Source organism: Morone saxatilis, unplaced genomic scaffold (genome assembly GCF_004916995.1).
Source record: "Morone saxatilis isolate NCDOM2014 unplaced genomic scaffold, NCSU_SB_2.0 Contig0, whole genome shotgun sequence".
NCBI lineage: Eukaryota > Metazoa > Chordata > Actinopteri > Moronidae > Morone > Morone saxatilis.
In genome coordinates this window covers 14914193-14926455 of record NW_023339650.1, presented here as the reverse complement: position 1 = coordinate 14926455, position 12263 = coordinate 14914193, and the positions used below count along the sequence as shown (strand labels likewise).

The 12263-nt window shown below is 40.3% G+C and overlaps 1 protein-coding gene across 9 annotated transcripts in view; it reads right to left on the bottom strand.

The window, feature by feature from the left end:
• Positions 1 to 1218: 1218 nt before the first annotated feature.
• LOC118320791 overlaps positions 1219 to 12263 on the bottom strand; it is a 13289-nt gene continuing 2244 nt past the window's right edge. For all 9 annotated transcript variants that reach the window (XM_035651999.1, XM_035651924.1, XM_035652072.1 and 6 more), the window contains 9 exons: positions 11668 to 12260; positions 9778 to 9981; positions 9144 to 9479; positions 7753 to 7817; positions 7491 to 7597; positions 7238 to 7381; positions 6421 to 6552; positions 4101 to 4370; positions 1219 to 3507 (listed from right to left, as the gene is read on the bottom strand). In XM_035651999.1, coding sequence (XP_035507892.1) covers positions 3301 to 3507; positions 4101 to 4370; positions 6421 to 6552; positions 7238 to 7381; positions 7491 to 7597; positions 7753 to 7817; positions 9144 to 9479; positions 9778 to 9981; positions 11668 to 12260 — 2058 coding nt within the window. In that variant the 3' untranslated portion in view covers positions 1219 to 3300. The remainder of the gene's footprint in view (positions 3508 to 4100; positions 4371 to 6420; positions 6553 to 7237; positions 7382 to 7490; positions 7598 to 7752; positions 7818 to 9143; positions 9480 to 9777; positions 9982 to 11667; positions 12261 to 12263) is intronic.

Here is a 12263-nt window from a genome sequence, read left to right as displayed (position 1 = left end):
GGAGGGAGGGAGGGAAGAGGGGAGGGAGGTAAAGCTGACCTCCACGTGGGAACTTTGCTGAAGAGGAGACCGCTGAGTGTAGTGCTGGAGAGGAGAGAGGACCCCCGAGTATGGTTTGGTTTCAGAGGTTCTCCCGACGGACTAAACTTTGAATAAGAGTGACGAGGTCTTCTTCACGTCGACCTACACACCATTAAAAACGCACACTGTAAAGAAAGCCATGCACCTCCAAGTGTTCATTCATCCGTGTAAATACCTTCGTCTTCCGATCCTTTTCATCCGTTCTTATAATTTTGCATCTTCACATCAGCGGGTGTATTAACCACTTTCGTGTGTCTACTGACTGGTAAACAAGGGAAAAAAAAACGACACAGGAGAACTTTTCCTCCTCCGCAGCAAGAATGAAACATCTGTCGAGTGATAGTGGAGTTGCCAAATTACAGAGTTCATTATTTTATGTTATTTTATCAAGACTAAGCAAGGCCTTGCTTGAATTCAAATATAGACATATTGTGGGACTTGTTGGGTTGTGCAATCGTATTTTACATACATTGGTGTACAGATTATTGTTGTTTTATATAGGTAATGCAATGTGTATATTTAATTGCTCAGAGGGGTCAGGAATCCCTCGTTATATCATTGCGTGTGTTACAGAATACAGTTATGATTGTCCACTTTCCATACAGTCTGGGAGTCCATCTACTTTTGTTTTGCCAAGCATTTTCCTGGTAGTATTCAGACTGTCGTATGTAATGTATATACTGTATAGGCATTCTTATTTGGCAAATAAATTGCTTTATTATTAACCCTTGTGGTTTGTTTTTACATTGGCCTTAAGGTCCTTGTAGTTTAACCTCGCTGCTGTAAGCTTAAAGATAATGGTAACCGCAAAATCAACCCATTTTTTTTCTTTAAATGACCCGATACGTAGAAAATGATTTAAGTTGTAACCTTTCTCTTTTACACAAATCAGTCTTGGTGACAAAACGCAGAAATAACCATAAAGCATGTTATTGATACCAAGTGTTTCCAGTTCTTGATGTTATGCATGAACAAATGTCTCGTTTCCCCAAAAAGTAAAAAACAAATGTTCGGTATGTTATCCTACATGGTGGCGCTGCTTATCTTCAACCCCAGACCGGTTTAACAAAAATCCAGATAGACTTGTTTTGGATGGGTACGGCGGATAAAACATACAATCAACATCAACCACAGATATAGAGCTTTGGAAAATCCTTTTGTATTCAACCATGTTTTACAGACAGAGTCCAAACAGATGTAACGTGTCATTTTCTGTAGTGAACTTCTGAAACCTCAGTTTTAAATCATGTTTATAGTTCTCATGAAATTAGGAACAGTCAAAAAAGTATCAAGCTGATTAAACCAAAAGAGAAAAAAAAAAAAAGACTTACAAAAACTTTTACCTTAATTTTATCTAAATGCCATCCAAAAAATCTTACACAACAAAGAACATTCCTGCAAATGGCATAATCAATGTTTTACTGTTAACATATCACTCTCACCTGCTCTGGAATCAGGGCGAGGAAATGGCCTCTTATCTCTAACCCACATTCATTCTTATTGTGCATTATTTCTAAGGCAACATGGAGGACCAAGCGAGCGTTTACTACTGAATCCAGTGGCTGGTGGTTGGGGACTGTTGCCAGTATTTGCAGCAATATTGGCACATTTCTTTCCCTTCAGAACAGCTTGGTTAAAGGCAACATGTTACACATTGAGTTTGACACACACACACACACACACACAGTTGTAAACACACACACAGACCACCACAAATCCTCTGACACAGAGGCTGCGATTAAGTCTTCCAATCGTCATCTGTTGTGAGCTGTTGTTAAACCTGATAAATCATCTAACCTTTCACTGACTGACTGATTCAGTCGTTTCACCTACGACTTCCAGTCTTCTTAATTTAAGATGCTTTTTTCCTTCTTTTTTTTTCCGACATTATGAAAAATAATAAATTAAAACACAAATCAAAGCACTTGGATTCCAGTGTAAACACCAACCATCTCATCACTTTGGCTGCTGTTGGCAGCTCCACTGTTTTTTTGTTTTGTTTTTTTTTTGTTTTTTTGTTTTTAAATCGGGATTGCTCAGAAAAACTTGTCCTTCAAACTAATTTGGGACTCAACTGAGATGATCCTGCAATATCAGATGCACATATATGTACACACACCCAAATAGAAAACTCTGTATACAGTACAGTGTGTACAAACGTGTGTAAACCACATCTTGTACAGGGTCTCAAATCAGCATATTGTTAAAGGAATAGACATTTTGGATGGTATGCTTATTTGCCTACTTGTCGCGAGGAAGAAGATCAATATTACTCTCATGTCTGTACGCTAAATATGAAGCAAACCCTAGCAGCCAGTTAGCTTAGCACCAAGATTAAACTGGGGGGGACAAAACAGACTAGACTTTGGGTAAAAACAAATTCTAATTGAAACAATAGTGGGTACTTACGAAACTAACTAAAATGAAATAAAAATACCTTCAGTTTTAGTCTCAATTTGGTCAGATTTGTCAACGTAGCAACCCTGAGGAGGCGTTGGTGGATATGTTTATGGAGACTGTGAATGTGCTTGTTTTGTAATACCTTTACTGAACTTCTTAAATCTTGCCCCTGACAAATACCCCTTTATATGACAATATAAAAAAAACCCTAAAACTAATTCTGAAACTAATATTTTTAAACAACAAAAAACTAAACTTAAATGAACAAACCCACGCTGGAAAGTAAACTGAATTAAAAACAAATTAAAACTAATGTAAAATCCGAAAACTATAATAACTCTTTTAGCACCAAGACTGGAAAGAGGGGAATTTGCTCTGTCCTAAGGTAATAAAATCCACGTACCAGTAGCTCTAAAGCTGACTAATTATCACGTTTTATCTTGTTTGTTTAACCTCAAGGTGATGGGAAAGTCTGTAACACCGCAATGTGTCATTTTTACCCTTCAGTTTGTGTTCAGGTGAAACAAACAAGATACAACCTGTTAACCAATGAGCCAGAGAGGTGCTGCCAGGCTGATTTTATTACCTTAGGACAGGGCAAGGCTAGCTGTTTCCCTCCCATTTCCAGTCTCTGTGCTAAGCTAAGCTAGCTTCATATTTAATGGACAGACTGAGTGATATCAACCTTCTCACTGAACTCTCAGCTAAAAAAAGCTTTTCCCCAAAATGTCAAACTGTTCCTTTAATTGGCGTAAATCTATTAATCATGATCGACCTGAGGAGTGTTTGTATGGCAGGAGATTTCTCTGCAGTGAACGATCAGCTCGAGTCGAGCTCCTCGTGCTCTGCGGCGTCTACGACTGGCACATTGTAGTGGCGATCGTCCTCTGTGACGAGGCACACGGACGGCCAGTCGTCCTTATGGTCGTCTGGGTAATAGGTGACAAACTCCTCCGTGTCGGCCTTGTACAGTCTGTAAACTTGAATGGTGCACTGCAAGGCGTAGCCCAGCAGGAACATCTCCACCTGCATGAAAGGCAAACAAAAAAAAAAAAAAAGCTGTGAGATAATTGCACGGCTACAGAATGCGTGCTTCTTAAGTTAGCTGCTCAAGCACATGATACTTATGGGTGGGGTTTCATTCTCTTTCTATACAAACCGTGCCAGTAAAAGCTTTAATTTAAAAGAATGAAAATAACAATTAAACTCGCTCTGCACCTTCCTGAAACCTCCTCACCCCCGGGGGCTGATGATGCAGCAACACAACAGCTCAAAAAAACAGAGAAAACAACACAAGCGCCGGCTTGTTTTACTGTTCGGGTTTCAGATCATGAGAATGTTACACGCCCAATCATGACATCTTTGTTTTTTTTTGTTAAAGCGTGACAATGGTTTATTCAGCAGAAATGTATTGCTGGATTCAAAAGGACAAGAAAATCCCAGCAGCTACTTCCTAGTAAGTTATTATTTACCATAAACGGTTCATATAAAAGCCCCCTGCTCGCCAGAAAGCCCCTGTACACAGCCAGTAAAACATTCAGTACGTCTTTAAACGCCTGTTAGAGTGAGTCTGCGGTTTGCTGGCGAACAAATAAAAAGAAGCCCTGGGTTTCTCGTACCTGCTCCAGCCCGGCACTGAGGCCCACGTGGCTGAGGTGGTTGGAGAGGAAGGAGCGCGGGCAGTCTGACGTGTCCCGGGCGAACAGCAGCCAGCAGAAGAGCGGGACGTCTTCCCCGGTCAGCATGCAGCCGTGCAGCTCCGCCGCTCGGCCCAGCATCAGCAGCTTCAGCGCCTCCAGCAGCCCCAGCTCCTCTTCTCCTCCCTGAAACACTTGCTCGCACAGCTGCTGCCGCTCCACAGCCGAGGGGCAGTCCACTGCTGCCTGCCACTGGAAGAGCAATCAATGAAATGAATCAATAACTGGTTTGCATTTAATCACTGGTGTCAATAATCAGTACAAGACTCTGACTTATGACTTTACGAATGAGAGGATTTGCTGCAGTTTTCTTTAAAAAAAAAAAGCAATATATGACTCATTATTCATTATTTTTTATATCTTCTAGCTTAAATTATTAATCAATGAATAGAAATTGACTGAATAATGAAAAATATTCAGCAGCTGCAGCCCCGGTAATGTCTGTCCAGAGAATGGTACAGGAGGAAAGACCATAATCGTTTGAAGTATGGAAGTAGAGCTGAAACTATCTATTAGTCGATTAGGAAATAGAACTGATTCATCTTTTAAGTGATTTTATTTTTTCCAACCAAAAATACAAACTTTACCTAGTTCCATTTACTCTCTTCTTTGTCTTATGTGATGGTTAGTTGAATATCTTTAAGTTCTGGGATGTTTGTTGCAGAAAACAAGCAACATAGACATTTTATAGACCAATCAATTATTTGATCCTTCAAGACAATAATCAGCACTACATGGATGCTTTTCGTCTTAACTTCTCAGATATCCTCTGTGCATTTTGGTCTGATGGAGGCGGTAGATTAAAGGTCAGGAGGACACCAATATACTAGGACTCATCCTCCGTTTCCCCACGACAAATGTTACAGAAATCTGCCAAATTTTAATCTGGTTTGACAAAGAAACGCAGGTCTCAATTAGACGCAAGGTCGGGTTTTTATAGAGGTATAAAACCTTTTAAAGCCCACTGGGTTGCCCACTTGCTGCTTAGATCGTACATACGAAACACGTGTCATTTTAGACATGCTACACATCGTTAGATCAGTTCGGTTCTCCACAATTCATAACCGATACGTTATTTGATTTTTATACAATTAATATTCATACAGGTTTAAATAAACTATTTGATCGTATTTCCCATCTTTTAGCAAGAGTTTTGTGCATAATGAATTAAACGCCTGTTCCCAATAAAAGCAGGTTGAGCTCACTGATTGAAGCCAATAAAAGACCGGGCTATTCATTTCAGTTTTACAGCATACATACAAAGTTTGATGGTAATCTGACCAGTAGTTGAAATATATCTTCATTTAGAGCAAAGGGTTGGATAGACTGACCTGGCAGACGCTGTTAAGCCCCGCCCGATGACAAATATGGTGAATTAAGATAAAAGTGATGAACTCAAATAACTTATGAAAGTTATTTGCCAACTGAGAAATACATCATGGTGTTTTCAGTCTTTTCACTCAAACATTATGTAACAGCATATTTTAAGACATCAGTGTATTTGACTAATCTTTGCAGTTCAGGAATGTAGAAAGAATGTGTAGTTATTTATTTATTCCAGTCAAACATATGGCATTCATGGAATATTTTGTTTTCACCACAACAGAAACTACAACCTGAGAAATCATCAGACAAAATCAGTTCCACCAAAGTGGTTTTTACTCAGGGGCTATTGTAAGGAGGTCCAGCCCTCCCATTCCCTGCATTCATGTATACGTAGTGCACATAAAAATGTATATTTATGGAACCAGCACAGCCCAGAATAACACACAGTCTATTCCTAATGCAAATATATGGAATCCACAATGTCAGGCACAAAACCAGCACACAGTCACCTCTCGTAAGGCAAAACCGACTTAAAAAAACGTGTGTGCAGTAAACACCAGAATTCCTCACAAGCTACCAGCGACAGTGAATATCTGGGGCCTCATTCTGTTATAGTAACTCTGGTTATAAGAGTTTCTTTTGAGGCTGAGGGTCCATCTATCCCTCCAGATCCTTTAGGGGAATTACTAGGCTGTGCGTTAATGACGCAGACCAAAAAAAAAAAAGCCACGAGAGACTGAGCAGTGCAGCGTTTAGCAGACTACCTCCCTTTAACATATGGTAGCAATCACATCTAAAAGCTCTGTGGATGAATATCAATCCCCTCAGTGTCCACGGATGGCATAAAAATACTGCTGCGGTTTACTCGCTCCGTCTTTTAAAATACTTTCTCACATGTTTCCGAGCAGATTTGTACCTTATTTCTGAGAAGCTCCATGTAGCCTTTTAGCTGCAGTGTGGCATCTCCCGTCCCATCTCCCTGCAGGCATTCTCCAGGAAATGTCCACGGACTTATCAGACCTTCCTGGGCCTCAAGTTGCTCCGGCAGCTGTAAACACAGAGAGAATTAAAATGTTAGGATGTAATTTCAGCTGTGTTGAAGGGAACTGAAGCACTGACATTGTTTGAAGATGGACGAAACAACAAGGCTTCAATCCCACGTCTTCTACGCGGACTATCAACTGGTGTGGATGCTGAAATTTATGTAGCTTTAGCCTCAGTCTTTCATAATATAAAGTTGATGTATTTAGCCATCAAGTGTATATTTAAGACTGACAGCATCTCATAGTGCTAGCTCATGTTGGCTTCATTATCTAGTTAGCTAGCTCTAGGTGATAAAATGCGGCTGCAACATTTGTCAGTTCAGCCAGCAAAATGGATGGACAGCAGCTAAAACACTGTCATTGCGATGAGTGGGAATCAGAATTTTTGCATCCCAATTTTAGTTATTACTGAAAAAACTATTAAAATCATGAAGATGTGACATTTGTTGAGATCTGCAGTAGCAACCAAACATGTTTTCTTACATGTAGAGAACAAGATTTGTAGGCCAGGGCATCTCTCCAGCACTACAGCACTTTATTATAAAAAGATTTCAATGCTATATTCACCTCCATCACTGTAAACTGTAATACGTGCTGTCTGAACAGACTGTTCGAAGCGTAGCAACGGCGCGGAGCACGGGTGCCGTAGCTAACGGTCAAGTAATAACACCTCGTTACGTGAGCGTTTACCGTAATAACGTCCTCCTCCTGCAGCCATGAGGGCAGCTGGGTGCTGTGGGAGAGCACCTGGAACAGTGTCGCTCTGAGGGCACAGTAGTTGTCTCCCCTCACTCTCCTCAAGCTGCCAAACCTCTGGGACATCTCTTCATAACCCTGCAGCGGCACACAGGGACACCACAGGATGTCTTAGCCATTAACGTGAAGGGGGAAAAAAACACCTTTAATCTGAAACCCTTGTTCCCAGAGAGCTACAGGCACCGACCTTTCTAATGAGAGCACTTTTGGCAGTGTTTCCTTTCCACTCTCTCTCACTGTAAGACAGAATGTCCACGGCTGGGGCCAAACTGCATCTGTCCTCCACCTTTAAAACTGAGACAGAGGGAGAAAGAGGGGAATAAGACACACAACGATGGACAGAACAAAAGGAGTACTGTCTGTATTTTACATGACAAAACAACAGTGGTGTTGTTACAAATCTCTGATGCAATTTCCACAACACAGATGAGCGATGTGGATGTACTGACGTGTTCCTGGTTTATTTGTTCGCGATGCTGACAGCTCCTCGGCTCCTCTGTACAAGTCTTCTTCACTAAAAAGGAAGAAAGAACATTTAAGACAGACAATGATTTATATTTTTCTTACTGTCAACAAATCCTAATAAAAGAAGACAAACCCTACTAACAAGATCATCCTAAAATCTTTTTCCTGTGCCACAGAGATCCATTACTGTTCAAAAACTATTAAAAACAAATCAGTGAGACACTCTGTTGCCCTGGGTGACACGTTCCTTCCTTTCAGTGTACATGTGTAGTTTATTTTGAGTCAATCCCACATAGTCCGTCCTGCTGCTGTAAATACTCACCAGCAACAAATTGGTTTTAATCTGCAACTAAAAATAGTTCATTTAGTCCGGTCTCTGTTTTGCAGTTCCTCCTGTGTAAATAACATTTGATAAAAACATAGTTGCCCACATATCATTTATAAACAAAATACACTGCATGTTTGTAACACCTTTTTAAAGAGTTAGGTCTTCAGTTGGAACAAATCGGAGTCTTCCAGACACAAGCGCAGCATGAACTGTGTTTAGACATGACAGTGACAGTGCTCCAAAGACGAAATAAGTCTTAAAGTGTGGTCGTATTTCGGGAAAAACTCGACCATAGATGGTCACCTTGTCGGCAGAATATGCAAACAGAAAATCAAAAAACTTCAAATCTTATGAGTCATGTTTTACTTTTAGCTCAATGATTTCAAAATGGGGGAAATGTGATGGTTTGTCTGTGTTTCAGTGTAAGAACACAACACGTCGTTCTGCTGCTGTACATCTCCAGACTCTTTTGCCAATTGCTCAATATAAAGATTTTATGTAGTTTAGTCACCCAACTTACATATTTTTTACATTTTAAAATCTGGTTGGTAGTGTAATTAGATTTTAATATCTTTACATGAGGTATTTTCTATGTTATTATTTTGATGTTTATGCAAACAAAAAGCATTTAGTGCTGCTAGTTTTGTTTGTGGTTCTTTTTCTTCTATATAAAAATTGGTGAAATAATTTTAGTGTGTGCAAATATATACAGTAAAACTGTGATGAACTAAAATTATCCTTCAGTTTGTTTGCTAATCTTCCAAACTTTCACAATAAATGCCTAAAATATCAACATCATTTGTATTTTCTCGTGAATTTATACCAAAATCCCATTTGAGAACTGTGTATTCTCAGTGGTTACTTTGTGGCAATAACACATGCACTCTGGGGATGATGACGTGTAAGATCTTTCAGAGCTGAAGACTAAACACATGGTGCTGAGTCTACATTGCCACACAGTTTTCAACATTGCCTTCCTGTGTTGCGACTCTTTCAACGGATACGACGATTAAAACACATGATGTGTGAAAAATTATCATGACAAACCTGTTCCCCAGGCCATCTTCAGCAAAGTCTTCATTCTCTGTGACGGATATCTCGTCAGCTGTTACACCGGTGGATGTGCTCCCTGCCTGCTCCTCTTTTCCAGTTAACTCCGGGACCTCAGCATCATTCCCAGCTTCAGTCTCGGCCTCTAAGGGAGAGATTTCCACCTCCTCCTTAATCTCTTCGCCCTCCTTCGCTACGGGAACATCTCCATCTTTCTCGTGGTCTTTCCTTTCCTCCCCAACATCCTGTTTGATGCTCTCCGAGGAAGTGACCTCCTTCGAGCTCGTCGTTGCACACTCAAGATCTGGCTTTGCATCCTGATTTGACTTTGAGCTGGAGAGAGAAAACACCTTTGTTATTCTTCCTGCTTTAAATCAAAAGTTTACCTTCTATGTCTTCAACCCATCTTATAAGATTTACAGAAAAAGAGCCACTTAAATGACGTTTCAAATCATAAAACACTTGTTTAGTTGTATCAATGTAAAAATATTTATGTAGGAGTCTGCTGCCACAAGCTGGTGGTGTCTATATGCCCCCTAGTGGTCAAAGGGAGGCTATCAAAAACACAAAAGTACACAGTTTATGTAAACAAGTGTCTTATTTTGATATCACAAACTCTGAACTAACTGACCTCTCGCTGGCGTCTGCCGGTGCTGTGGTCTCTGGCTCCCCGACAAAGTTGGCGGCGTTTCGTTCCTCACCGCTGTGGTTGAGTCCTGAGGGCTCGGATCCAGGAGAAGACTCAGACACAGACACATCATGGCTTTTTTTGACTTCAGGACCGGCCTCATCGCACACTGAAGAACTCCCATTCTCTGAATGCTCTGTCACAGCACTAGACACAGGGTGACAGGAGAAAGATAGTCATTTATATACGGCAGAATCTATACTGATACACACCACTGATTGTACAGAGGCTGGTTGGGTGATATGGATTCTTTCATCTCTGTATATTCCTGTAATATCAGCGTATTAATGCAGGTTTATCATCCTCATCTCATCACTGGGGCTGCAAGATATTGTAAAGCATCATACAGGAGTAATTATGACTTATTGTGATTCGTGAATGATGATTTTTGCATCACAATTTTAATTTTCACTGTAAAAATCATAATGATGATGTAATATTTGTTCAGGTCTGTACCAAACAAACATGTTTTGAAGATTTCTGTCAGGGGATCTCTACAGTACACTACATTACTTCATTATAATGTGGTTTTGCAGCTTCTGCTATTTGGATATTGCACTGGTCCATATGGTAATTTCAATAATATATTAATAGATTGTGCAGTTCTACTCATCACACTGATGATTAACAAATACAACACTGCCATAAAGCAACGCTGCCCTTGATGACCTGATACAGCCGTAGATATAAAAGGGACAATGATTACTTAAGAGATGGTGACCTCGGTACAGCAGTGTTTGTATACCTGTACAGTTTATTGTACAACCAGTAAAAATACTGTGAATACAATATTATTATTATATATTATATATTATATTATATATTATATAATTATAGCTTCTTCCAGTATGAACATACTCTATGGTATCTTCTTTCTTTTGAGGTGAAAAATCACGTTATAGGTTCAGTGGTTCCTGGTGTTTTTTGGCTTATGGCCAGTTCAACAAAAGAGTAATAATTCCTTCTCTGTTGTAATTGAATATGGTTAAGTGAACTAAAAAAGTAAAATTATTAAGTAATTCACCAGAATTTTTTTTTTTTTCTGCTTTCCCATCCTTTTATCATCCGTGCGACACCTCATTTTTAAAGATATCACATAACAACATACATAATATCCCCTTTGCGCATGCGTCAGTCTTGTGTTTGTCTGTCAGAAGAAGTCATAAATTGGCTTTTTATCCAGTTTTAAGCAACATTTTTACCATCCACTGTTTAGATCTTGGTCCTTTTTAACTCTAGTTTTGAACCGGATGAAGGATTTTAGTCATCGTACGTCTGAATCTTAAGTTATCAGAGAAACAAGCTGAGTGAACGTTAGGCCAGCAGCTCGGCTTGGGGCACCCCCCCCCCCCGGGGTGTCACTTGTCCACCGAACAGCGTCGGAAAAACCCTGACATTTAAGGTGAAGCATTAGTTTTAGTCACTGAATCAGTTTTTTCTGAAGAATAAATTTTTCTGCGAATAATTCAGTTCCTGTACAAAGCTACCCACGCTGCTTCACAACGTCACTAAACCTTGTCTTTTGTCACAGATTTGATATGATAGACCCCCTAGTGGCAGAACTTACATACTGTACGTTTAACTTGCTACCCAACCTCCATATTTGGAACCAGTGGTCTATAGTTATCAGATTTTATTTGCTTATTTGATTATTTGCTTTACAGTTTCTTCATTAAAAACATTTTAATAATATGAAAATGTAAACAGAATGATATATGTTAAAAATACATATCAATTGCTTAGCTCTAATTGTACATATTCCGAATTCAACCTTAATGATATGTTGTTGTATTCTTCCATCCAACATCAGAAACTGAACCTTTCGTGACTCACCAGCTCGGAGACTCTTTGTCGATCTCCTGACCGACCACAGAGATGGACGACACCTGACAAGCTGCTGCAGGAAACTGAGTGTCTGGCACAGATAACGCTTCATTATTTTGAGGAAACTCCCCAGACGGCTCGGCTACAGTGCTGTCAACGGTGACCTCGGAGCCTGCTTCTTCATCATTATCAGGAGCGGTGGCCAATGTGATGTGCTCGCTTGTTGTGTTTATCTCAGTATGGTTTACAGGGCAAACTGTCTCGGCCGTTGGTGAGGCGATATCAGGGATTCTGTCCTGCGTCGAGGCTGGATTTTCTTCTTTTGGCGCCGCATTTGTTGCTTTAAAAGCCTGCCAATCAGCTGTGGCTTTCTGCGGGGAGTTGAAAGTGCATTGCAGAAGTTCAGCTTCTTCACCGTCTGCGGGGCGGTTCTTCGCATCTTCATCTTGTGCTCTGGAGGAGTTTTCTTTAGGTTCAGACCCTTTCCTCGGAGAAGGTGTCGCCTTTTGTGTGACCACCTCCTGCAAGGGTCCATTCTCCTGAGTGTTATTGGGCTCCGTCTCTCCAACCTCAGGACTCTGCTTCACCTGCACAGCCTTCACCTG